At 46.5% G+C, this 25,394-nt stretch overlaps 1 protein-coding gene across 1 annotated transcript; it reads left to right on the forward strand.

Annotated features, from left to right (window-relative positions):
* The first annotated feature begins 129 nt into the window (after nt 1-129).
* Nucleotides 130-15,404, forward strand: TMEM248 (transmembrane protein 248). Its single transcript, XM_054287109.1, has 7 exons — nt 130-202; nt 8,138-8,312; nt 9,238-9,523; nt 11,093-11,243; nt 11,833-12,016; nt 12,473-12,616; nt 13,466-15,404. The coding sequence occupies exons 2-7, from the start codon at nt 8,154-8,156 to the stop codon at nt 13,484-13,486; spliced, it is 945 nt and encodes a 314-aa protein (XP_054143084.1). The 5' UTR covers nt 130-202; nt 8,138-8,153; the 3' UTR covers nt 13,487-15,404.
* The last annotated feature ends 9,990 nt before the right edge of the window (nt 15,405-25,394 follow it).

Genomic DNA, 25,394 nt, shown 5'->3' on the forward strand with positions numbered 1-25,394 from the left:
GGGCCCGGTGCCGGGGCCTGTCCGTGTGTCCGGCCCGGGGCTGCCCTGCCCGGGGAGCGGCCTCTCCCCCCGCCCGCCGCCCGTCCGCCCGTGCCCGCAGCCCCGGCAGGGCAGGACCATGGTGCAGAGCCCGCCCGCACGGCAGCGCCGCCGCCTCTGAGCCCCGCCCGGCCCGGGGGCCTGAGCCCCGCCGCGGACGCCGGTAAGGAGCGGACGGGGGCGGCTCTGGGCCCGGCCTGCCGGGGGATGGAGCCGGGGGATGGGGCCGGGTGAGGCCGCTCCGGTACCGGGAGCGCCGGGAGAGCCCCCGGGAGCCTCGGGCCGCGCTGTCCCGGGCCCCGGCTTGCCTCTGCTGGGGGTTTTGCCTCGGTTTATTTTTGTTATTTCCATGTAAAATTCTGTTGGGAAAGGTCGGCAGCTTGAAGTTTGTGAGCGTGGCGTCGTAGCAGGAAAAAAAAAAAAACAACGGTGAAAAAGAATAATTTCTGTAGCACTAAAAATAGTTGTGCTTCAAAATAGCCTTTGAACGGTGGCTCCTGCGTGGGGCGTTTTGTGTGGTTGTTTTGGGATGTTTTCCCCAATTTTCTGTACACCTATATTTCATCATCTTTCACTTTTTTGGGAGGGTTTAACTTGACTTTTGATCTCCTGATGGTTTTAATAAAAAAATTTCTGGTGCATCATGCCTGGAACATGGCTGCTCCATCCCCGCCGTTACATCCCAATCACCCTGGGAGAAAAACCCATTCCAGCACAGCTGGGATTTTATTTTTCCCCATTTTCCCTTTGTTTGCTCTTTAAGGCTTTGTCTTTGGGGGAGATTTATTTCCAGGATTAGCTCTGGAGAGGGAATTATCGGGGTGAATTTGCCTGGAGGGCAGATGAGGATTCAGTAATTAAGGTTTGCTCTGCTCTCCCCATCCTCGCTGAACTTCCCCGAAGTTTGGCCGCTGTGGTGGAGATAAAAAACCCAGGTCTGGCTGTTGTGGTAAATGATTATTGCGTTTTATTCCGAGGGCTGAGTTACAGGAAAGGCTCCCGATGAATCCCAGAGCCCCAGGGCAGGACCAGGGCTCGGGTTTCACGGGGAGTGCTGCCCTTCCCTTCCCTGCCCGGAGCATCCCGGTGGCTGCAGCTCCTCCCCGCCGGTGTGCTCAGCCCTGGGACAGCTCCTGAGGCAGCCCCAGCACAAATAATCCTCAATTGTGGCCGCAGATCGCTCCCCGAGCCCGGCCCACCGGGCAGGATTAAACCCCGGTGGCTTTGTTACCTGCCCTGATTTGAGGAGTGGCTCTGCTGGAATGTGATTCTTCTTTTCCGCTTGAAAGACAAGAGCTTGAAAGGTCACCTGAGAGAACAGAATAGTCCCTGTGCTCTGGGAGGGCCCGGCTGAGGGACGGACAGAGCCGGGTGTCCTTTGTGAGCTGGGGACAGAGGGACAGAGCCTGGCACAGCCTGACCCTCCTGGAGCATTCCCTGAGCTGATCTGCAGGTCTGGCAGCTGGGATAATCTGAGTTTTGTTAAATAACAGCACAGGCTTTATTTGTGGAAATGAAGCTGTTTTATCAGTCTAGCCCTGAACTATTAATGAAACTTGGCTGGTGTCAGGATTGTGTTGTTTTTCCCAAACCTCCCCTTACCCAAAGCATGGCTGAGTGGGAATTAATTTTCTTCCTAAGACTGTCCTGACCTGTGAATAAAGCAGGTTCCCAGGGCTCAGAAGTCCCAGGCTTTGTTTTGGATGGAAATCTCTGTGTGTGCTGGCATTGGGGGTCTGTTAATCTGTAAAATGGAGATTGAACTCCCCCAGCTGGGGCTGGGCAGGTTCAGATCCTGTTTGCTCTTAGCAGTGGGGGTGAAGCGCAGACATGAGAATATTCCAGCCACAGCTTTGATATCTCAGCTGTGTCCCAGCTCCCTCGTTTCACTTGGTTTTGCTGCTGTTTCTGTTTCCATCAGTGGCCACTGGCTGTTTTGCTGCTTCTCTCCCTTCTTTCCACACCCAAACTCTCAATTTGCCATTCCCCAAAGCTGCCATTTCCTCAGCTTGTCAGTCATTTTTCTGCTTGTGATTCAAGCTGTGTATCTGTCTGCATCCCTGTCTCCTCACAGTTCTCATTACAGCCTGAAGAGCCTTTTCCTGGCATTTCTCTGCTCTTTCACTGCTGAATTGGGTCCCACATTCCTTAATGAGCAGCTTTAATGAAGTCAACAATTAACCTTGAACTGGTCACTCGACCAGTTTGTGATTATTGAACAGTTACTGAGAATTTGCACACTTCTTCATTAAAGCCATCCTGTATTTTTTGATTTCTCACGGATCTTTAAAGGTCCTGTGGAATGGAATAATTTCATTTTTCCTTTCCTCTGCCAGGTTCTCATGCTGAGCAGCAGTAACCAGAGTAGCATTTTTAATACAAATCCAAAGTCCTTCATCTATAATTGTGTGTTTTATTGCAGTCTGGGTGATTTGGGTTGTGGTAACTCACGTTGGAAGTCATGACTTGGACAAGCTGGAAGGTTTAAAGATGCCCATGAGCTCTTTTAGCTGGAAGTGGATCCATTCCCATGGCACAGGCTCTTGGCAGACAGAGGTGCCTGCTTCAAGTTTGGCACCAAAATGTCTGATTTTCAACCAGAGGTTGAGTTCATTTTGATTTTACAGCTGGGTATGTTTTAAATTATGTTTTTCATTTCTAACAAAAGTCAGAATTCAGAGTTCATTGAACCACAGGAAAAAAGCTTCCTCACTCTGTTGCTGCTTCCTGACTTGTAACTTTCCTTGCCTTTTCTCATTCATCATTTTAAGAACTGAGAACATACAAAAAATACTTGGAACTTGTTTGGATTTGTCTGTTTCTGCACGAATTTTTCTTCCAGTGGGAAATGGAAATGAACTTTGCTGTCCCCAGAGCATCAGCTGGCACAAAGTTCAGGTGCTTGTGGTGAACCCACCAGACTTTGTGAACAACACAAGTCTGTTGGGAAGGGCTGTCACACACAGATTGAGTAATGTTTGTTTTCCTTTTTAGTTTTTTACATCATTTTTTTTCAAGTTTTCTGTCTTTATAGAGAGTTGAAGTCAGAAATTTGGGTGTTTGAAATTCTGTCTAAATTTGATCTTTAAAATTTTCCAAATTACTTCCCTTCCTTGGCTTTGTTTCGTGGGCAGAGCTGAAGTGTTTGCTGTTGGTGCCCCTCTTGGAGATGCTGAAATGATTAATTAATCTTTGAAAAGTGTTTTGAGAGGTGAAAAGAAACATTTCATGCAAATATGAAGCATTTGCTTCTTTCAATTCATGCAAGTCCCTGATTTTTGTTCATATTCTGCATCCTGATCCTTTATCAGGAGGGAGGAATGTCCTTTTCCATATTTCCAGGTGCTGTTCTCCCCCTGCCCTGTGCAGAGCATTCCAAACCCATTTCCTGCCACTTTCAGCTTCCAGGCTGCAGGAAAATTGGACTTTTTTGGAAAAATGTGGAGTTTTTTTTCTCAGTAAACATATTTGTGGATAAAATAGCTCAGCAAACTGATAAGAAACTGGAGCCAATTCCCGTTATCTCCCAGTGGAGCAGATGTGTTTGTGCACAGCTGCTGCTCCTGGGTTATGTTGGGTTGCATTCAAGGACCCAAGGTGATGTTTTTGTGGAGTTTCCTCCTCCACATTGCTTCCCTCCCTCCCTGTGTGCTGAGGAGAAACTGCTGCCATTTCCTGGGAGTTGTTTGGGTTTGGGTTATTTTGTTCATGCAGGAGGTGCTGCTGTGCCCTGGGGGATTCCTGCAGGATAAATTCCTCCCTCCTGCCTGCCCTGCTGCTGCTGGGGAAGGTTTTGGGCTGTGCCATTTCATCCCACTCCTAAAAAGATGATCTGGAGTTGCTGCAGGTCCTAACACCTCTATTTCCCCCAGATATCAGGATGCTGAATTATTTTCCTTACACTTGGTCTTGAACCTCATCAGATTGTCCCAGAGCCACTCCCCAGCCTGTCCAGATCCTGTCACTGCCTTTGGTGTCACTGCCAAGCTTGTCCCCACGTCCCTGTCACCCCCAAGATGCTGAACAGCACCAGCCCCATCAGCTCACCCAACTCTGATTTTTATTTTGCTTTGTTTTCACTCTTAGATATTAATTTGAAGAGAAGAAATCCAAATGAAAGCTGATTTTGGTACCTGTTTATTGTTGTTAAAGGTGTTTGAGGTGAACACTGCTTTGTTTGCATTTATTTGTGGCTGCTTTCCCATGGTTTGTTTGGTTTGTATTTGTAAATATTCCTTTGGCACACAACATAAAGTGGTTCACCCTGAGCTGACCCATTTCCTAACCCCTCCTGGTAGTGAAAATACAATTTATTTATTTTTTTGAGCTGCACAGCTCTTTAAACACTGTTCTGTGCAATGAGATGCTGAAAACTGAAAAACTTGTGAGATCCTGGGACAGGCATTGCTGCCTCCTGCCCTTCTCCTTCACCCAATTTTCCTCCTTAGGATATTTCAGTGGTGATTTCCCATTTAAACCCCTCTAGAGTGATTCCCTTGCCCTCACAACAAGAAGGGGAAATATCTGTGAGGAAATTCCATCATTTTAAGCTTTCCAGTGGCAGGGAGGTGGATGACATTATTGACAAAAATGTCAAACCTCTTTGATCTCTTTAAAATTCATGTTTGGTTTTGGGTTTTTTCATGTTGGTAAGTGCAGTTTTGCTTTCAATACCTGCTTTAGTGCAGCATATGGGGTTTTTATTGTTCTTAGGAATTCAGCTCCTTTGATATTAAACCTCCAAATGGGAATTTAATATTTCAGCTGTGACTCATTGTGCATTGACTTTTTGGTCTTTGCAATAGACTTGAAGATTTTCCTTGTTTGCAATTTAGCCTTGAAAAACTCATCAGTCTTATTTCAGCAGCTTCCTCTTCCACACTCTTTCACCCACAAATAAAGAGGAATTCACATTGTTGCTCCTTTGAGATTGCTGTCAGGAGCTGTTTTGGAGGAAATCTCCCCAAAATATAGAATATTTTTAATTCTGTGTTTCTCTGGTACTCTGACAGATTAAACTGCTGTATTTCCCCCTTTACCATTTTAATCTTTTTGCCTGCCTGGGTTTGTGGATGCTGATTTAAGAGCACAACATCTCCAGCTTTCCTGGTGAGCTGTAACTCCTGCTGAACATCCCTCATGCCCAGCAATTACCTTGGAGCTGCTGGCCAATGTTCCAGCCTGGCAGTTTTCATTCTTGAGCTCCTTGTTTAGTCTGACTGGGGAGATTTTTATTGCACCAAGTATTAAAAGGCTTTGCTGGAGTGCAGAGAGGCAGCAGCAGTCATTAGAGCCACTCACTAAATTATTTATTTGGCTAAAAAGTGAAATCTGATCTTGCATGCCTGACCTGCCAGGAGGTAAAAGCATTGTTTTGTTTTGGTTTGTTTTTTTTTTTATTTTATTTTTTTAACTCTGTGAACAAGAAATAAAAGTTTAAATGATATTCTTGAAGTTATTCATTTACACAGAGGAGGAAGTTAGTTACTAGAGCTGGCAGAAGAGTTGTGATGCTTTGTGATTCTGACAGAGAGGAGTTTGAGGAACCTTGAAAATCCACAGACACTTTGATGTGATGCACTGATCTGCATCACAAATTCCGTGACAATCAAAGTAATTTAAGTACTTTGATTAAAAATCAGTAATTCTTCAGGCAGCAGCATGGCAACGTTCATCCTCGTGCTTTCCCCCACTGCTGTTTTCATGTCAGCTCCAGCACTGAAATCCACAGTTGTTCCCTTTTCCCTCCCAAATGCTCCAAAGGCACATTACTCCTCAGAAATTGCAGCTTATGGCATTTTCTAATTGCTTTCAAAGCCACTGAGTTATGGCAGCATATTAAACAACTGGCACTTAAAAGCTGGTGATCTCTTACATAAAAATATTAGCCTGAATATTTCCCTGTGTAGGATTTTCAGCACATCCCTGTTTTGGTTTTATTTTTTTTTTGTTATGGCTGGTTTTAGACCCTGTGGCAAACAAATTCTGATAGAGCTGATGGAAACCCCTTTAAAAAAGGAATTCCAGCCCTGGATGTGCTGTGGGTGACACTGAGCCCTGATTAAAACTGCAATAAACTCTGCAGCTGTGTTATTTCCTCAAGGAAATTCAAGAGGGGACGCTGCCTACAACTCTGCTTTTGGGTTAGGTTTTATCTCCTTCCATCTCCCCGTGTGTCTCCCACATTTCCAGAAGGAATATTTGGGATTTTGCCTCTGGATGGAGCATTTGGAGTGTTTAACAGTGGCTCTTTGAAGGAATTTGCTGCCAGGACAAGACAGGCAGGAGGTGCAGGAGGGCGGATCGCTCCCAGCACGATCCCTGCCAGCCCAGCTCCCCTTCCCTGGCCCTGCTCCCTCTGCCACCCGCCCTGCCCGTGCCACAGCTGCTCTGGGACGAGCTTCTGGTAAGGGGAACATTTCTCATCACCTTTTCTTCCCCTCTCACCCCTCTCCTTTCCCTGCTGTTCACCCTGGCTTTGTAGAGGTGTTCACAGCCCTCACTTCTCACTGAGAAAAACCTCCTGGGCTTTGCAGGGTTGATGGAAAGGGGTGGATGGCGCAAAATAATAAAGCCAGGGTGAGATCTTGAGCTCTGTCTCAGCAGGTTTGAGCCAGGACAGCGAGTGGGGAGTCAGCAGGCACAGCCCAGGGTTGTGTTGTTGACACTGCACCTCTGTCTCTTCTCCCTGAGCTGGATTTTCCCCTCTCTGGGACACTTGTGCAGGTTCTGTCAATATTTCTTCTGCTAACAGGAACTGCTGAAGCATTCCTGCCAGTAAAACCCTGAGTATACACAAGGAAGTTGGGATCATTGTACTGTGTGGGCTCTGAAAAGGGCTTTGTCTTCAGGCTTGTTCTTTACCCTTCTTTTGTTTTCTCTTAAATCAATAGGTCACAGATCCCTCCCTGCCCTGCCCTGCCCTGTGCCTCTCTCATCCTCTGAGCTGCCACTTTTCAGCCCTGCTACACTGGATTGGAAATAGCAGTCAGTGGGAATCACCCCAAAGTGCAGGAGCAGCCCCTGCCTTAATTCAGTGTTATCAGATCTCTGTGGATGTTCCAATTTAACCCTTGCAGTACAGAATTATTTCTGCCTTTCCCTCAGAATTTTGGATATCAGCAGCACATTGCTAGGAGCAGGTTTAGTTGGGGTTAGAAGCCTTTTCAGCCAGGGTTTTAGGTAGGACAAAGATAAAGGTGGGCTTGGAGTTCCTCCTTGCAGAGCTTCTGAAGGAGATGTCACAAGGCTGCCCTTTAACTCCTGTTTGCATTTCCCTGGGCATGGAGATGGGGAAGCTGATCCAGGAATTTGGGTCTTTTTGCTCTGCAGATAAAAATTCAGGAGGGGAATCAGACAAAATATTTTATTTGGGGCAAAAATTAATGACATGGGACATTTTGTCAGCATGTAAGGTCCTGGTTATGCTTACAGACAGAACAAAAAGTTCTAGATCCTGCAAGAATTAAATAAAGACCAAGAGTGTTCCAGCTTCCACCTTAATGCAGTTTTTGGAGTGTTTCTGCCCATAGGATTCTTGATGCAAAAGCCTTAAATAATGTAGGGCTGCTTCTCAGATGCTGCTTTGAAAATAAAAGCATTTGGGGTGGGGTAAAGAGGGATCGTTAAGGTTTCAACCTCAGTTTTCAAATGATGTGCAAAGTTTGAAAACTGAGGCATTTGGGGTGGGGTAAAGAGGGATCCTTAAGCTCCAGCCTCAGTTTTCAAAGGATGTGCAAAGTTTGGTTTGTGCCTTGGTGCATTCAGACATTGCTGGCATTCAGATGTAGCAGTGATACCTGCCTGGGCAAAGGCAAGAACTGGCTTTATTACTGATCAGTGATGCTGGGCTGTGCTGGAAGCCCTCATTGTTTAAAAGCTGTTCCCAGCTGGCACTTTGAGGCCCTGGGAAGGTGCTGTGGAGCTGTTCTGGTCACTGCTGTATTTCAGCACACACTCTGTGCTCAGTGAAGAGCACAGCCATGGAATTTAATCCCAGTTCTGTGTACAATCCCATTTCTCTCCTTCTGTGTGATCCACTACCCCCCAGCTGTAACTCACAGTGCAGTGACTCTGTTGGAACATTCCTTCCCCTCAGGTGAACAATCAGAATAATGTTCTACATAAACCTGTTGGAGAACCTGAAGGTTTACATCAGCAGCCGCCCTCCGCTCGTGGTCTTTATGATCAGCGTGAGCGCCATGGCCATCGCCTTCCTCACTCTGGGCTACTTCTTCAAGATCAAGGAGATCAAATCCCCAGAAATGACAGAGGTATGTGCAAAAATTACAGTCATTTGGAAAACATGCCCAGAGTTAGGTTTTTTCCCCTCTCAGAGAGCACAGAGTTGTGTGGGGGATTGTCTCCGTGTTATTTTCAGAAGGGCTGTTGGGGTGGGTGTTTGTTGGTTGTTTTATATCAAGGATGAGGCCAAATCATCTGTCACGGATCTTCCCTGCTGTGGCTAGGAACCTTTCAGTTTGTTATTTAGGTGTTATTCAGTTTGTTTATTTAGCTGGTGTGGGGAACTTCTTCCCTCAGCACTGTCCTGAACTTGGGCAGAAACTGCTCATCCCTGAGTGTGGTGAGGGGCTGGGAACACAAACCCTGTGAGGAACCACTGAGGGAGCTGGGGGTGCTCAGCCTAGAGAAAAGGAGACTCAGGGGTGACCTTAATCTCTACAGCTCCTGAAAGGTGCCCGTGCTCAGGTGGGGCTGGGCTCTTTCTCCAGGCAACACTGACAGAACCAGAAGACACAGCCTTAAGTTGCACCAAGGGAAATATAGATTGGATATCAGGGAAAAGTTTTTCACAGAAAGAGTGATAAAGTTCTGGAATGGCTGCCTGGGGAGGTGGTGGAGTCCCCATCCCTGGGTGTGTTTAACAAAGCCTGGATGTGGCACTGGGTGCCAGGGATTAGCTGAGGGGTTGGGGCTGGCTTGGACTCGATGATCTTTAAGGTCTCATCCAACCTGGTGATTCTGTGAATTCTGTGAACAGACTGAGTTTCCTTTCCAGCTCAGGGGAGGGAGCTGGGGCTGAACCCATCTGACTTGTGCAAACAGCTTTGCTGTAGTTGAGGCAGCCCTGCTGCTGTTTGTGCTGCTCTCTGAGCCGTGTGATTTTAGTTCAGTGGCCTGGAACCGGGCGAGGCGGGAGCTCCCTCATGGGTTTAAAATCTCCTCTTTTGCTTTAAGGACTGGAACACTTTCCTGCTGAGGTTTAATGATTTGGACTTCTGTATATCTGAGAATGAAACCTTGAAGCACCTCCTGAACGACACCACAACCCCAGAGAGCACCGTGACCAGCGGGCAGGCCAGGTCCTCCACACAGTCCCCACAGACCCTCGAGGACTCTGGTCCCATCAACATCTCTGTCACCATCACACTGACCCTGGACCCTCTGAGACCTTTTGGGGGATACTCTCGCAATGTCACACACCTCAGCTCCACCATTTTTGGGCACCAGATTGGACTTTCAGGTAGGCAAGGCCGGACCTTCAACAATTCAGGTTGCAGTTGCTTTTTTTCCTAACCTTTCATGGGGGGATTGGCTTCAAACTGAAACTGAGGAGGTTTAGATTAAATATTAGGAAGAAATTCTTTATTGTGAGGGTGATGAGTACTCAGAAGTGTGGCTGCCCCATCCCTGAAAGTGTCCAAGGCCAGGTTGGACAGGGCTTGGAGCAACCTGGGCTGGTGGAAAGTGTTCCTGCCCATGGCAGGGGGTGGAACAAGATGAGATAGTTTTTAAGACCCCCTCCAACCCAAACCATCCTGTGATTCCAAATAATGATATTATTTTATTATTTCCAAATTATCATAGTATAATTATTTTATTTAAAATAATGATATTATTTTAATGATATTATTAATTTGATTATATAGTGATTATTTTAATCCTTATATCATCAAATAAAAATTTACCAGCTTGCTATGGGTGAGATAACTCTTTTGCACAGAACACAGATGTGCTCCCAGATTTATTTTGAGTTTATTCCTGTATGGAGCTCTTGTTTGTTAGAGGAACTTGTCCCTGCATTCAAAATGGAAAAGAACCTGCAGGCGTGCCAAGATCAGGCTTGGCAGTTTGAAATGATTAAACCTAATGACAATGGAAGGTCATTTTTAAGCCAGCAAAATTCCAAACAGTGACTCTCTTCAGTTTTGTCTTGATCCATCAAGTCCTCAACTGACATTTCAAATGTGGCATAGATGCACTAGAGAGCATTATGTTGCCTGAAAAATTCTAGTTTATCTAAAATGCATAAGTGAATCAGCTTTAATATCACAAACAGCAGCAGATAAGATGATTATGGCTTCTGTGGTGTGCAGAGACCAATCTGCTCTCTGGCTGCCTGCCAGGGAGTTTTGATAGGAGTTCATAGAGAATTAATAGGAGTTGATAATAGAACCTCACTGTATTTTAGCTTTCAGCCAGAATTGCATTTTATAATAACGTTGAAGGTCTTGAACCTGTGGAGAGACATTGCCCATAGCTGCAAATGTGCATTACTGGGTTTCTGTTGTTATTTTGTTGCTTCTTTGAGAGCTACCAAATGCAAGTTCCATTTGCAGCAGCCTGGATTTGTTTTCAGTCTGAATTTCTCCACGTGGAGTTACCATACAGGACTTAATGCACAGTTCAGTATCTGCTGGCACCTTTTTCTCTACACAAATATCTCCAGTTTGAAAAGTGAGCATCAGAAAAAACAGATGTGGAACAAAGTTCTTAGGAGGAGACAGGCTTTGCTAATGAAGGTCTGTGAACATGCATGAATTCACTTAGAAAGAGTTTTTAATTTCTGAAAGCAGCCTGATGAGGCTGGGAGAGGTGGGAGAGATTAGAAAGAGCAGCAGCTGGGGGATTTTCTGCTTTGTTTTGGGTTTAACTTTTCTCTTGGCTCTCTTTGTTGCCTGCAAAGATCCGGGCTGACTCCAAAGGGTGATGCTTCCTGCCTTCATCATCTGTGTGTTCTCCTTCTCCCAGCAATTGTTGCTCAGATACTTTTGTGATCCAAATCCCAGCTTTCCTTGTGTCTCTCTCACAGGCAGAGAATCCCACGAGGAGATAAACATCACCTTCACCCTGCCAGCAGCCTGGAACTCTGACGAGTGTGTCCTGCATGGCCACTGCGAGCAGGTTGTGTTCAGCACCTGCATGACTGTGACAGCAGCCAGCAACGTGTTCCCAGTCACAGTGTGAGTGCAGCTCTCCCCAGGGGCTGCTTCCTGCCCCACCCATTCCTCTGAGCTCTTAGCTCCTCCTGAAAATTCCTGTTGATCATGGAAATTCCATCCTTGCACTCCTTCCCCCGTTTGTCACAAATCCTCTGCTGTCTTTGAGATTTTTTGGCCCATGCCTCCCTTTTAAACTTCACTGGGAGCAAGAGAATCAGTGGAAATTTAAGGGATTTACCCCATAATTGAGTTTCAGAGATGAGATTTGACACTGAGGTTCTCACCCTGTTCCCTGCTGAGAGATCAGCACAAGGCAAAGGCTGCTTTGCCTTCACTGAAATATCTTCCTTTGTCTTCTCTGGGGAAGTCTTAGGAAAACCAGTGTTTTTCCAGTTAAGCTGTGGGATGTTGGCTCAGTGCAACAACATGCAGTTAAATTCTGATTTTAGCATAGCAATCATGTGGCTTTTGGGGGTTTTTAACCTAAACTTTGGGGTTTTGTTGTTGCTTTGGAAGGCCCAAACTAAAACCACGTTTTGAGAAGCAAAGTTGTGCTGGTTGAACATGGAAAACACATTTCAGGGTGCTGATTATTTCTGTTTTCTTGCAGTCAGCCACCACATTGTGTTCCTGAGACCTACAGCAATGCCACTCTGTGGTACAAGATCTTCACCACGGCCAGGGACTCGAACACAAAATATGCCCAGGATTACAACCCCTTCTGGTGTTACAAGGGAGCAATTGGCAAAGTCTACCATGCTTTAAACCCCAAACTAACTGTCATAGTTCCAGATGTAAGTGCTGGGCTGTTCCTCTGGTGTTTTCAGTAAATGTTTAGCTCTGGTTTCATTGGTTATGGTTCCTAAAATTGTCATTTTTGCTGCTGGTTTGTTGTGTGGTTTCATTGAATATGCTTCTTAAAATTGCCATTTGTGCTACTGGTTTATTGTGGGGTGTGAAGGCTGAGAATGCTCTACCCTCATGGGTTTGATGATCTTCATCCATGTGCCTCACAGCTCTTAATAACCACAATTTATAGTTTCACAAAAGCCTCTGCCAATATTTGGAAAAATACCCTTAACACAGATCCTTATCACAAAAACATTTTGTGCCACAATTAGGAATCACTCCCATTGCTGTGTAAAGGGGAGAAAGTTGATTAATGAAGTAATTTCTGGGTTGATTTGATAATTGCTTTCATGTCCAATGCTAAGTTAGTGAATGGTTTTAATTTGCTTTTTTGTGTACAGGATGATCGCTCTCTAATAAACCTGCACCTCATGCACACCAGTTACTTCCTCTTTGTGATGGTGATCACAATGTTCTGCTATGCAGTCATTAAAGGCAGACCAAGCAAACTGAGGCAAAGCAACACAGAATTCTGCCCTGAAAAGGTGAGTGTGTGCTAACAAAATCCTGGCTCTGATAAGGAAACAGAGAAAAGCTCCTGTTGGGCAGAGGACAGACTGGTTTTTCTTGTCTCTGGAGATGGGGATTTAATTGCCTTTCATTGTGGACAGTGCAGGTTGGGGTTATAAAATCCACACAAGGGTTTTGGAGATCCTCAAAATGAGATTTCTGTCCTGCAGAAATGGATTATTGCAGTTCAGGAAGTGCTGGGCTGTGACTCTTCTGCCATAATTGTGGTGGTGTTTGAACTGCTTTGTGTGAAGCAATGAATAGGTGGCATTAAATCTTCATTTATTCATTATCTTCTACCACAACAGACTGAAAACCCTGAGTAAAACATGATACATAATTCTAGGGGTTGTTCATCAGAATTAAGTTAAAAACAAAGCTGTTGAAAGAGTCATTGGTTGTTAATTAGAATTGAGTTAAAAACAGTAACAAAGCTGTTGAAAGATCATTGTTCAGCATTACCTTGGGACTTGCAGTTTGCCTGAAGGATTAAATATGAATATTTTTAATTGAGAAGTAGGAAGCCAGTGTTGACACCTTTTGGTCTTAATGCTGTTTTGTAGTTTGAGCTGGTTTGGGGTGGTTTTTGTGTTTTTTTTTTTTTTTTTATTTTGGGTGGTTTGGGACTTTTATTCTATTGATTTTTGCAAAGTACAAAATGCCTTCAGACTCCCTTTGATTTCCTTTCCAAGTCAGACTTTCCAAGCTTTCTTTGAAAAGTCAAGGACAGCTCTGCCAGCTCACAGAGATAAATCATATCACTGTTACAGGATTAAGAATTTGCCTTTAATTAAATATTTTCTCTTCCTTTGTTTTTCTTCCAGGTTGCTTTGTCAGAAGCATAAAAACCCTTCCTCCTCCTCCTCCTCCTGAGAACGACCGAAACCATTGCCTGCTGAACCCAGCCTGGGTCTTAACACTCTGTGAATCCATTACCTTGCAATGTTGGTTTATTCCAACCAAAGACATTTCAAAGTGCCTGTAATTGATTTGTACATATTTATAAAAGCAGAATATCCAGAGTAATTCTGAGCAGATGTGCTTGTCCCCTGGCCCTGCCCTGGGACAGCCCATGGTGGTGTAGATAACTGCAGTGAAAAGGCTCCACAGAGGCAGATTTTTGTCTAGCTGCACCTGGGCAGGTGAAGATGCCTTTGCAAGTGTCTCAAACCAACCAAGAGATGTTTGGTTTTTTGCCCAATCTGTACAGTGTGTTTGAACCAAGTATGCACCTTTGATATAATCCTGCATTTCCAAAGCCACCAATCTACAACATGAATTCAATGTGTGTTTGTGTGGCCTAATACTTTATTCCATTTGCTCCTTGCTTGCAAGAAAAGATATCAACGTTTTAGATTATTTTTTTTTCTCTTTTGGAAGAAAAAAAAAATACATATTCACATTTTAATAGTGCTGTATTTAGGACAAACTTGTGCTTTTATTCATAGTAAAAAAATTAAGAAGTGAAGTCCCATTTTAAACTGTTACTTACTGAAAAGAACTGTTTGATTTTTTTTTGTTGTTGTTTTGGTTTGGTTTTTTTGTTTGTTTTTTTTGGTATTTCATTTGGCTTGCTGAATGCCAGAGAACCAGTCAGCACAGAGACTATCTGGAAAACTTTTCCACTTGGCCTCCCATCCCCAGCCCTCCAGCCAGGATTGTGTGTCTCTGCTGCAGAGCAGCTGTCTGTAAGCTTTTTTATTTTTTTTTCTTTCTTTTCTTTCTAGAAAGTGAAACTTAATAAAAAGATGTATTGTGTTAGCAGCCTGCTGGGGCTCTGCACAGCCTTGGGCAAGTGCAAAGAGTGAAAGGAAAAGAGATCCCAGGGTTTGTTCCAGAGCTTCACTGTGGGACTGTGCCTGCAGCTCTGAGGGGCAGCTGCCACTGGCACTGCTGAGCTCTGGCCCATTCAATTCATTAATTTGCCATTTTCTGCAAATTAATGAATGGGGGAAATGGCCACAAAAATGGGGATCTTGTGAGGAAGGTCAAAGAAACCACCCAGTGAAACCCCTTCTGTTCTCTGTGTCCATTCTTCAGTCAGAGATTTGATTCTGTGCATTTCTCCCTTCTCCATTCTGCCTTTTGCTGGTTTTTCTTCCTGGTTCCTTGAGCAGCCTCCTGAATTTCAGGGCTCAGGCTCTTCCTTCAGCCACTTCCACCTCTGCTTTTAAATCTCACTTGTTGCCTTAATTGACTTTTTATTTTCTCACAGCTTTCATTCATTCCTTCATTCACTTCTTCATTCCTTCCCACAGGCTTTTTTTCCCTCCTCCTTTTGCTCCAAACTCCTCAGAAGAAAAAAGCCAAGTGAGAATCTCATAGTCTCAGTGATGCTGCCAGAAAATTCCCAGTTTATTCCCTCCAGACACCACTCCTGGTCTGTGTGTGTTGGGACTTCAGTAAGTTCACGAGTGTCAAGGGTGTTTGAGCAGTCACAGTTTTGTTTCCTCCCACAGTTTCAGTTTCCCTAAATTGGGATTACCTGACATGTTTTCCTCCAGGGAATGTTAAGGCAAAGCTTTAGAGATGGCCTGGTTTGAAGTTTAAGGATAAAATGAAGCTCCCAGTTTTTTTCCTGATGCTGCTGTGGGCTGCTGCTGCTTCCCTGGGGGTGAGACAGGCCAAGAGCTCCTCCTGAGCTGTTCCTAAATCCCACAAATTAATCCTCACTCCAAGAGCTGCCTCTGAGGGTGGCTGGATCTGGGCCCCAAAGGCAGGAATAGGAGATGGATTGGGAGAGAGGAATCCTGGAAATACCCAAAAACCACCCAAAATCCTCTGATTTCTCCAGGAAAGCAAAGCAAACCCTTCCTCCTTCAACAAATTCCAAACATCCCAGTTGGAATTTGGGCTCTTGGGGGAACCATTTGGGAATGAAAGGAACCTCCTTGGCAACTTCTCCCCACTTTCTGCACCCCCAGGAATATTAAAGATTGTCACCCACAGATGCAGAAGGGAAAAGGTTGGAGAGTTTTGGATTTTTGGCCTTAGTTCATCCTTTTCCCCCCCTGTACTGCAGCAGGGAGGTGCAGGGTGTCCCAGCAGGCCAAGTGCTGGAATGCTGAGGAATATTGGATTGTTCCCAGGCGATGTACAAAGTTAAATGCAGCCAAACAGAAGAGTTAAAACTTAATATTAAAGTTCAGATCATATTGATCTTTCCTTTTTTTTTCTTTTTTCTTTTTAACTATGACTTGAATCAGTTTTGATTCTATTTGTACGTGTTTTCTTGTTCTTAGAAAGCTGCCATTTTCTTTTTTTTTTTGGTTTTTTTTGCATTTTCTTTGGCATTACATAGAAAATCTGAGCCTTGGTTTCAACCCTCTGCAGGTGATTGTAGGGTTCGAGATGGCTGATTTTTGGTTTTTTTTGTTTTTTGTTTTGTTTTGTTCTTACATTTCACTTGTCTTGTTGCATGATGGTTAATAGCTGATTTGGAAATGATATTTCTCTCCTAGATTAATTTTTGTGTTTGTAAGATGTGCATATTGCTTTGCAGAATAAAAACTATGAAGTTTATCCTTGCTGTCTTTATTTCCACAGCCTGATGGCTGCAGAGCTTTCATAAATCAACCAAAATTACGTGGAGCACAGGAGGAAATCAGGGAAAAATCTGCAGCAAAATGAAATTGAATTTGGGTTGTAAATTCTCTTTTTTCCCCTAGCACTCATCAAAACCCTGCTGGTGATGAATTGCCTGGCAGGGAGAAAATCAATCTGAAGGTAGCAGCCCCTGTTTCTCTTTAACTGCTGGGACTTGTTTGTCTGCTGTCACCAAAATTTGGATTCCTGAGCCTTCCCTGTGCTGGGAGATGCTCAGGAGCTGCACTCACACAAAGGATCCATTGTGGCTCCTTCCTCTCAGCTTTTGCCAAATTTCTGGGTGCAGTCTGAGGCCTGACCTTGAGGTGTCTGTGAGCCCTGGCTGGGAACAGCTCAGTGACCAAAAGGAGGGTTTGGATGTCCTTGCAGCCCATGGCTGAGCTGTCTCTGTCCCTCAGAGCCCTGTCCCTGTCCCTGCTCTGCCTTTTCCTGGGCTGCTGAGACACCTTGGTTTGTGTTTCTGCTTTTTAAAGGGTTTTACAGCTCTGCTGTGACTTTTACTGACAGCTAAAAACTGGATCACCCCAGCTCTGCCCTGCTCTGCAAGGCTTCCTGGCACAACCAATATTCCCTTTTATTTACCTCCTGAAGATGTTTCTTTACAGAACTGTTGGGATCTAAGCATAGATTTCCCTGGGCTGCCTTATTTTTAGCTCCTTGCAACAAAATTCGGGCACCTCAATGGAATAAATAGCAATAAGATTCAACCTGTAGTGACAGAGTAAGGCAAGGCAGAGAGCAGCTTTTTAAAATGTTTGTGAATAGAAAAATGTCACATTTCTGTGTCATTTGTCTTTTGAAAGATAATATTCCAGCAAGAAGGGGTTTTATAGTGAGGAAGGTGGTAAAATATTCCCTGTGGTCATGAGATAATCACACCTTGGAGTTGTTTTGTCAGTGGGGAAAGGATGAGAGCCCTGGAATAGCTCAGGTGAGGGGCTGAAAAACAGGGGTGTCCTTGGATTCTGTATGAACAAAATTGTCACCTATAAGGCACAAATGGTTAAAAAAGGGAATTTTTGGGGGGTAGGGGCTTGCTGTGGGGCTCAGAGCAATGGATGTGCCCCTAAATTTGAGCCTCACTCTCCTGAAAGACTGGTTGTGTTTCTTAAAGCTTGGAATGGGGAAAAACAGCTTAAAAATGCACATTTCCAATAGGAAACCCTTAGTGAGATCCCAGGCAATGCAGGTGACCTGAACGTGCCTGGAAAGGAGAAGAAACCAAACGTGGATCTGGGTCAGGGGGAGAAGCCTGGAAATCCTGCAGGGAAAGGATTTGTAGGGTGAGGTAAAGTGAGGCAAAATGAGGAATGTCAGTGAGGAAGGGAAGGGGGAGCTGTGTCCTGAGGGGACTCGGGGGGCTGGAGGGGAAATCGTGAGGATGGAGGGAATGGAGGCGATGGAGGAGGATCTCGGAGTGGGGATTCCTGAGGGATTCCTGAGAATGGAGAGGCTGGAAGGAGAACCCTGAGCGGGGAGCGCTGAGGATGGAGGGGCTGGAGGGAGATCCTGAAGTGGGGATTCCTGAGGAGGATCCCTGAGAATGGAGGGGATAGAGAGGGATCTCCGAGCGGGAATTCCTGAGGGATTCCTGAGGGGAATCCCTGAGGAGGATCCCTGAGAATGAGGGGATAGAGGGAGATCATGGAGCGGGGATTCCTGAGGGGAATCTCTGAGAATGGAGGGGGTAGAGGGAGATCCTGGAGGACAAAGGGTCCGGAGGGGGTCTGTAATCGGGTGTCCCTGTGTGGGCGTTCCCGGTGTCCCCTCCCCGGTGTCTCTGTCCCGGTGTCCCTGTCTCGGTGTCCCCGCCGGACACCGCTGGGTGGCGGCACCAGCCCGTCCTTTCCCGAGCGGGGCCGGGTTCCTTTCTGAGGGGATGGAAAATGGAGAATCCCGGGCCCGCAGCGTTTCCCACCCCGGTGTTCCCCAGGGATCTCTCGCTCCCGGTGGGGTCTGGGTTTGGCAGCGCCCGGGATCTGTGCACTGACGACCGGTGTGGGAGTGAAAACTGGGATTTTTCCTGGAGATGTCCCAGTGGGAGAGGCACTCCCGGCTCCCCTCAGGAGCGTGGCCGTGCTGCTCTTCCCGCATCCCTGCTCCCCACCGTGCCCCGACAGCCTCCAGGCACAGCAGGAGAGCAAAACACCTCCCTGACAAAATTCCTTGTCCTTTCATCCCCACCTGTATTCCCAATAAACAACAAACCCAGCCCTGGCACTCTGGTGTAGGCCCCGAGCAGCATCCCAGGTCATGGATGAACTCTTAATTACAAATATTCCACACCTGCAGCTGCCTGGGGGAAGTCTGGGAGTGAGGTTGTTTTCCCCAGGTTCTGCTTCCAGGCAGGGAAAAGGAAGAGCAGGAAACTCCTAAGGAATAAATTGAGTTTGTGGATCTCCCCTTGGAAGCCCAGCCCGGTGAGTACAAAGGTCAAAACAATCAGACAGAACTTTTCCTGCCATCGATTAAAGCAGGAATTCCAGAGGATTTGCTTTTCTCTGTTGTGATAACCGTGAAGCTCAGCCCCCAGGTCTGATGCTGGTTCTGGCTGCCAAGCACAGGGTCTGCCTTAATTCAGAATTAATATCAGCAGCGATATTGGGGTGGAAAGGTGCTGGTTCCACTGTGGTGGCTCAGATCCCTGCTGGCAGCAAGAATTCACCATTTCCTGACCAGAACCCAGCCAGGGATTGCTGGGGCTCAGGACAGGCTTGGTGTGCCTGGGGTCGCTGAGCCCTTGGGATGGCTGCCCTGACACAGGAAGGATCCTTTGGGAAAAAAATCCCCATGGCTGAAAGCTGGAATCTGGGCCGGATCCTTTGGGGAGCAATTCCACATGTCTGAGAGCCAGGATCTGGGCAGATCTGTGGAACCCCGAGGGCTGAGAGTGCATCAGGCACAGCCTGGGGTGGATGTGCTGCTGCTGCTGCAGCCTCGAGTTGTTTGTGGCATTGCAGCTGCAGATGGAGAGAAATTGGAGCTCAGCTTTAGGGCTGCCCCAAAACCAAGCCCAGGCCCCGAGGGGCTGCTCCCTGCCCTGCCACCTCCCTGAGCTCTCCTGAGTCCTGCTGGAGCTCTGCAGATCTGGGAAAATTTCCATCACCAGATCTGAGCTCCAGTCCCCTTTAGGGGCTGACAGGGATGGGCACAGGCTGGGTGAGGCCCTGTGAGTGGGGTGAGCTGCTGCCATGGAACAGGATCAGGGTTTGAGATCAAAAACTCACTGAAACCAACGTTTCTGGCCAGGTGGAATCTCTCTTTTTGTGGCTCATACCCTGCTTTGAGCAGTAGGTGTGTGATGCTCTGAGTGCTCTCCACAGTGTGACCTCAGTGGGGTCAGAAGTTTGTGGCTCTTGAGGACAGCACATCTCTGCTGGTTTTGGCTGGATTTTCCTGGGAGCAGCTTGCAGATGTTGCTGTTGGGAACTCAGAGCTTCCAGAGCTGGCTGGGACAGCCCAGGAGAGGCAGCGAGTTCCTGCTGGAGAGATTTCTGTGCTGGGGCTGCTTCCTCTGGGCCTTTGAGAAATGATGCCTCCTCTTTCTCCTTCCTTCCTTCCTTCCTTCCTTCCTTCCTTCCTTCCTTCCTTCCTTCCTTCCTTCCTTCCTTCCTTCCTCCCTCCCTCCCTCCCTCCCCCAGCCTCGCTGGCAATTTTGCCATCGATTGCAAATCCAGATGTGACCTTGCTGCCAAGAGATTTTTGGGAATCCTCCCTCCCTGCTGCTCTGAGCCTCTTTCTGCTCATTTCCCCACAATCAGCCCCTTCCAGCCTGGGGCGTTTCAGCTGCTGCAGAGCTGCCAGGAAAGCTGCGACCTTCGGCATTCCTGGAAACGGGAAACCCTCCGTGTCCAGCCAGCTCCTCACCCCAGACTCTCCCTGCTCTTGGGAGGGGTTGCTTTTCCTCCTGGCACGTGGAAGGGTTGGGATTTGTGTGGTCGAAGCTCCTGGGAGATGCCAAGAACGTGTTAGAGGGGTTCAGTTTCATTCCTTGGGCTTGCAGAGGTGCTGGAAGCAGAGGGTGACTCATTAATCCATCCCATGTGGGAGTGTTGGGATCTGCATCGTGCCTGCAAGGGGCAGGGGGCATTTCTGAGGCTGCAAAGTGATTCATTTGTTTTATTTGCAAAGACCAAAACCCCCAAAACTATTTGTAAAAAAGAAAAAAAAAAGTTTATTTTATTTATTTGTATAGAGATGTAAAGGGAAGGCAAAGTGATTTATTTGCTTCCAAAGCCACAATAGAGAAGAACCCTCTCAGTAGAGCCAAAAAAGATCATTTAAAAAGGAAGGGAAAGGAAAGGGGAAAGGGGAAAGGGGAAAGGAAAGGAAAGGAAAGGAAAGGAAAGGAAAGGAAAGGAAAGGAAAGGAAAGGAAAGGAAAGGAAAGGAAAGGAAAGGAAAGGAAAGGACCTTGGCAAAATTATTTTGGGTGCTCACAACCAACAGAAATGACTTTGAGGAGTTCTGGCTCTTCTTTCCCAAGGGGCCATGGGTTACCCCAGGTGAAAAGGAGGCAGAAATTTGGAATATCCAGGGCAATAAATGAACCAGTTGGGTCTTGAGAAGTCTCATCCCTGTCTCAAAATAGCAACACTCCCCCCTGCTCTGCATGTTTTAACACCCTCATCTTCTTACTGAGCAAAATAAGCTCTTAGCTGCAGAAGAGAGGGCTTTTATCTAGATTAAGGCTAAGGGCAAGCAGGGAAGAGGCCTCTGGCTTGCTCAGGACTGTCACCATCTGCTGCTTGATGAGCTTTCTCTTCTCTTTGCTGAACCTTTTTGAGGCTTTGGGTTCATTTGTGCTGGGGAAAAAAATAATAATCCCAGAGAGTCTGGTTGTGCCAGGGAGGGTTCCCAGCTGGGAAATGCTCTGGGTGTGGGGAAGCTGTGAAATCCCCACTGTGGTGATGAGAGGGACCCTGAAATGCTGCTCTGAAAAGGATTTGGAGCCTCTGCAAAGGCAAAGCCATGGCTGGGTGGTCACTGAGCTTTTAATGCCAGTTTTGCTGAGTGCTGGTGGTTGGTGCTTTTAATTCCTCAAAACTGAGGTGCAGGGGCTGCATTTCAGAATGTGCTGCTTCCAACTCTGGGATATTTTCATGTCCTGAGCACTCCTGGGGTGCTGAGCAGTGCCACAAAGGGGAGAGGGGAGGTAGATCCACATTTCTCAGCACTGCTATTGTATTTTCCTCCCATTTTAGGTCTAAATTTTGGGTTGTGGCTCACCTGCATAATTCACCTTTTCTTTCTGAATTTTGGATGCTCCAAAATCCATTTGGATTCCCCCCCACCTGCATCCTCTCCCTCCTAATCCCATTCTTCTTCTTCTTTAAGATATTTTTTTTCCAATTTACCAGAAGCATTTCTCCAGCCTCATCTTTTCCCAAATCCAGGTGTTCTCCCCTTCTCTTTCCCAAGGTTTTCCACACAAAACATTCCCAGCCCAGCTCAAACCCTCAACCCTGAGCAAACCCCAAACTGCCTGGGGCTGCAGGAAGTGATCCATCCTCCCTCTGGGACAGCTCCAGCTCTTTTCCCACCCCAAGCCTGGATCCCATGTTTATAAAACCCAAAGTCTGTTTACACACTGGCCAAAAGCTGTTTAGCACGAGCTTAAAGCTGCCAGGAATTTTTCTGGAGTCATCTGGACAAGGCACCCTTTGCTTCCCTCCCTGCAGGATTGGGAATTCCTCAGGGAATTTTCTTTGGAGTGCAGGGAGCAGCATTGGCAGGGAAATAGGGCAGGGAGGATTTGGGATGGGGAACTGTGGTTTTGGGAGATGACACTTTGGGAAGTGTGTCCTTGGGTTTTCCTGGAGTTTTGTGCATTCCCTGGCAGGCTCCAGCCCCAGATCCAGGATGGGATGGGAGAGGGAACCCCCCAGGACCAGCCCTGCTGCTGGGAAGGGCTTGGGCAGGATCCCTTTGGCAAGATCCCTTTCCAAGACCCCTTCTCCATGATCCTTTTGCCAGGATCCCTTTTCTAGGGTCACTTTGCCAGGATCCCTTTTCCAAGATCCCTTTCCCAGGATCTCTTTCTGGGATCACTTTTTCAGGATCACTTTTCCATGTTCCCTTTTCCATTTTCCCTTTTCCATGATCCTTTTTCAGGATCCCTTTTCCAGGTTCCCTCTTCCATGATGCTTTTCCAAGATCCCTTTTCCATGATCCTCTCCCATAATCCTTTTTCCATGATTCTTTCCCATGTTCCCTTTTCCATGATCCTTTTCCATGTTCCCTTTTCCATGATCCCTTTCCATGTTCCCTTTTCCAAGATCCCTTTTTCCATGATCCTTTTCCATATTCCCTTTTTCCATGTTCCCTTTTTCCATGTTCCCATTTTCCATGATCCCTTTCCCATGTTCCCTTTTCCAAGATCCCTTTTCCATGATCCTCTCCCATAATCCTTTTTCCATGTTCCCTTTTCCATGTTCCCTCTTCCATGTTCCCTTTTTCATGATCCTTTCCCAGAATCCCCTTTTCCACATTCCCCTTTTCCACGTTCCCTTTTTCCACGTTCCCTTTTTCCATGTTCCCTTTTTCCATGTTCCCTCTACCATGATGCTTTTCCAAGATCCCTTTTCCAAAATCCTTTTCCATATTCCCTTTTCCATGTTCCCTTTTCCAAGATCCTTTTCCACAGCCCATCCCTTTGGATCGAGGGAACACTTCTGGAATCTAACAAACATTTTTCTGCTCTTCTGATTGGATTAAACAACTAAACACTCATTAGTGACAAAAAAAAAACCCAAACAAATGAACAACCACAACTCCAAAACCTAAACCAAGAAATTCCCCCGTTAATTCTCTGGGAAATCAGTAAAACCTTTGCTGGAATTTCAGTTTTTTAAAGTTAAAATCTTCATGAGGGAGCATTGGAGGGACCCTCCTGTGCCTGCTGAGGAGCAAGAGCTGCTGGTGGGGTTGGGGATGGGGGAACATTTTAGGAATTAAATTGGTTTGGCCATGAAAAATCCCAATTTCCATCTGTGGCACTGAATTGCTCAGAAGGGGACTTGGGTTTGTCTTAAATATTAATTATTTCTTCTAAAAATGCTTGTACAGGTCCAGTGGTTTCAGTGCCATGAAAGGTGCAGCAAATTAACAATTGAGAAGGAAATTCTGCACGTGGTGCTTTGGGGATTTGGCAGCTCTGGCCCCTCTGTGGTCACTTTTCCTGCCACAGTTTATTCTCCTCCTCCCTGGCCCCTCTGTGACCCTGCTGAAATCAGATGCCAGAGCTCAGGGCAGATCTCAGGACTCCATTGCAGCAACATTTCCCTGCCTGCTCAGGTCCCCCCTTGCTTTGGGGATATTTTTTCTCAATTCTTCTCCCTTTTGCAGCTGAGGCCAAAGGCAGGGAGTTAATTCAGAGGTGAACACAGGAAGATTTCATCCACTGCCAGGAGGAAACATGAATGCTTCTACCTGAGATTCTTTCATTTCTCCTTCAAAACACCTCTCATGTGATGCTTCTCATCATTTTATTGGCCCCTTTCATCTGGAGTTTGGTTCATCTGCAATTTTATCTCAGCTTTTCCACCCTGTCTGCTGGCAGAGCCCAATTGAATCAAGCTTGGGATGAGGATGCCTTTCTGTCCTTTTAAAATCACATTTTTCAATTTGGCCTCCTTCCCCAGGGATTGCTGAGACTCCTCTTGCTGCATATGCTGGGGTCTTACAGGAAAGTTGATTTTTAAATATTTCTTTTTGGAGGAAGAGATAAAAATCACATTAACTCTGGGATTCCTTTAAATGCCACACTGACAGTAACATTTCCTGCAGTCTTTTTCACACAGTGAGCAGCTGCAGTCCGGCTCTGATAGTGATATTTGAAATTAATCCAAATTACTCCATCCCAATCAACAAAAATTGGGAATTCCTGGGTTGCCTTTCAAAGGAGGATGGTGAGAAGCAGAGCTTGGTCCCAGCTCAATCTCTGGTTTGAATGAGCTGCCAGAAAGGAGGAGAGGGAGAGGAGAGGAGAGGAGAGGAGAGGAGAGGAGAGGAGAGGAGATTCTTCCCCTCAGGTGAGAAAGAATCCCTGAATTGCAAGGGTTTTGTGTTTGGGTGTCTCAGATGCAGTGTGAGAGCTCCAAACCCAGCAGTGATGGTGGGAACTCATAAAATTCCCACTCAGAGAGGGCTCCAAGGGCAGATGCTCTTTGGAATGTCCCATATTGGATCAAACTCATCTAAAGTGAATTTTCCAGTTCAGGATGGGAGTCCTGGGCAAAACCTGGGATCAGGAAGGGGTTTTACCATCTTAGGAAAAGGAAATTAATTGTCCTGTGAGTGTCTGGGTGAGCTGCAGGATTTGCAAACACAGGAGGGCTGGCAAGAGACTGGGACCTTCCAATCAGTGCTTCCTGGAAGTGGGAATGAGTTTGGTCTGAAAAACAATCTGTAATATTTATTACAGGTGTGCCAAGAGGTTTGGTAGGTGCCCCCACCTGGGACTGAGGGCAAACCTCTTTGTTTTCAGGGATTTGCTGTCAGAATTCCACCAGGTTATCGGGGATGTTCCCTGGCTCAATGCACTGAAAACCTCAATTTCTTTTAGATGTGGAAGTGAGGACTTTGATTCTTAAATCTGGATTTTGTGGCAGAGGAGGAGCTGGAGTTGGGTTTTGTGATCTCACGAGCTGAAGTTGTTTCCCTTTGAGGGCTTTCCTAACTCAATATCAGATATCACAAAAAGCATGATAGGAGTGAATAAAAGAGAAGAAACCCCCTTAGACAAACAGCCCTTAATGTGCAGTTTGTACACATCTGCACTGAGGGGGAACTGCTCTGTGGTGGCTCTGGGGATGAGTTTAGCTGAATATTTCAGTGTCAGATGCTGGCACAGCCCTGGCTCCCAGCACAGCAGCATTTCCCAGTGCACTGCTTGGTTTGGATGTGCTGAGCACACCTGGAAAATGCTGAGTGTGCAGGGAGGGGTTGGATGTGTGCCTCAGGAGACCCTGGGAAGGTGCAGGAGGGAATGAGGCTCTGGGATGGAGGCTCTGGGATGGAGGCCCTGGGATGGAGGCCCTGGGATGGAGGCCCTGGGATGGAGCTCCTGAGGGATCTGCTCATCTTCCACCAGCCTGGGTTCATCCCCTGGGTGCTCCTGGCGCCTCTGCATCCCTCAGGGACAGAA

The sequence above is a fragment of the Melozone crissalis genome, unplaced genomic scaffold, assembly GCF_028551555.1.
Source record: "Melozone crissalis strain CALT ecotype California unplaced genomic scaffold, PUWL_Pcris_2 ptg000057l_1, whole genome shotgun sequence".
Taxonomy (NCBI): domain Eukaryota; kingdom Metazoa; phylum Chordata; class Aves; order Passeriformes; family Passerellidae; genus Melozone; species Melozone crissalis.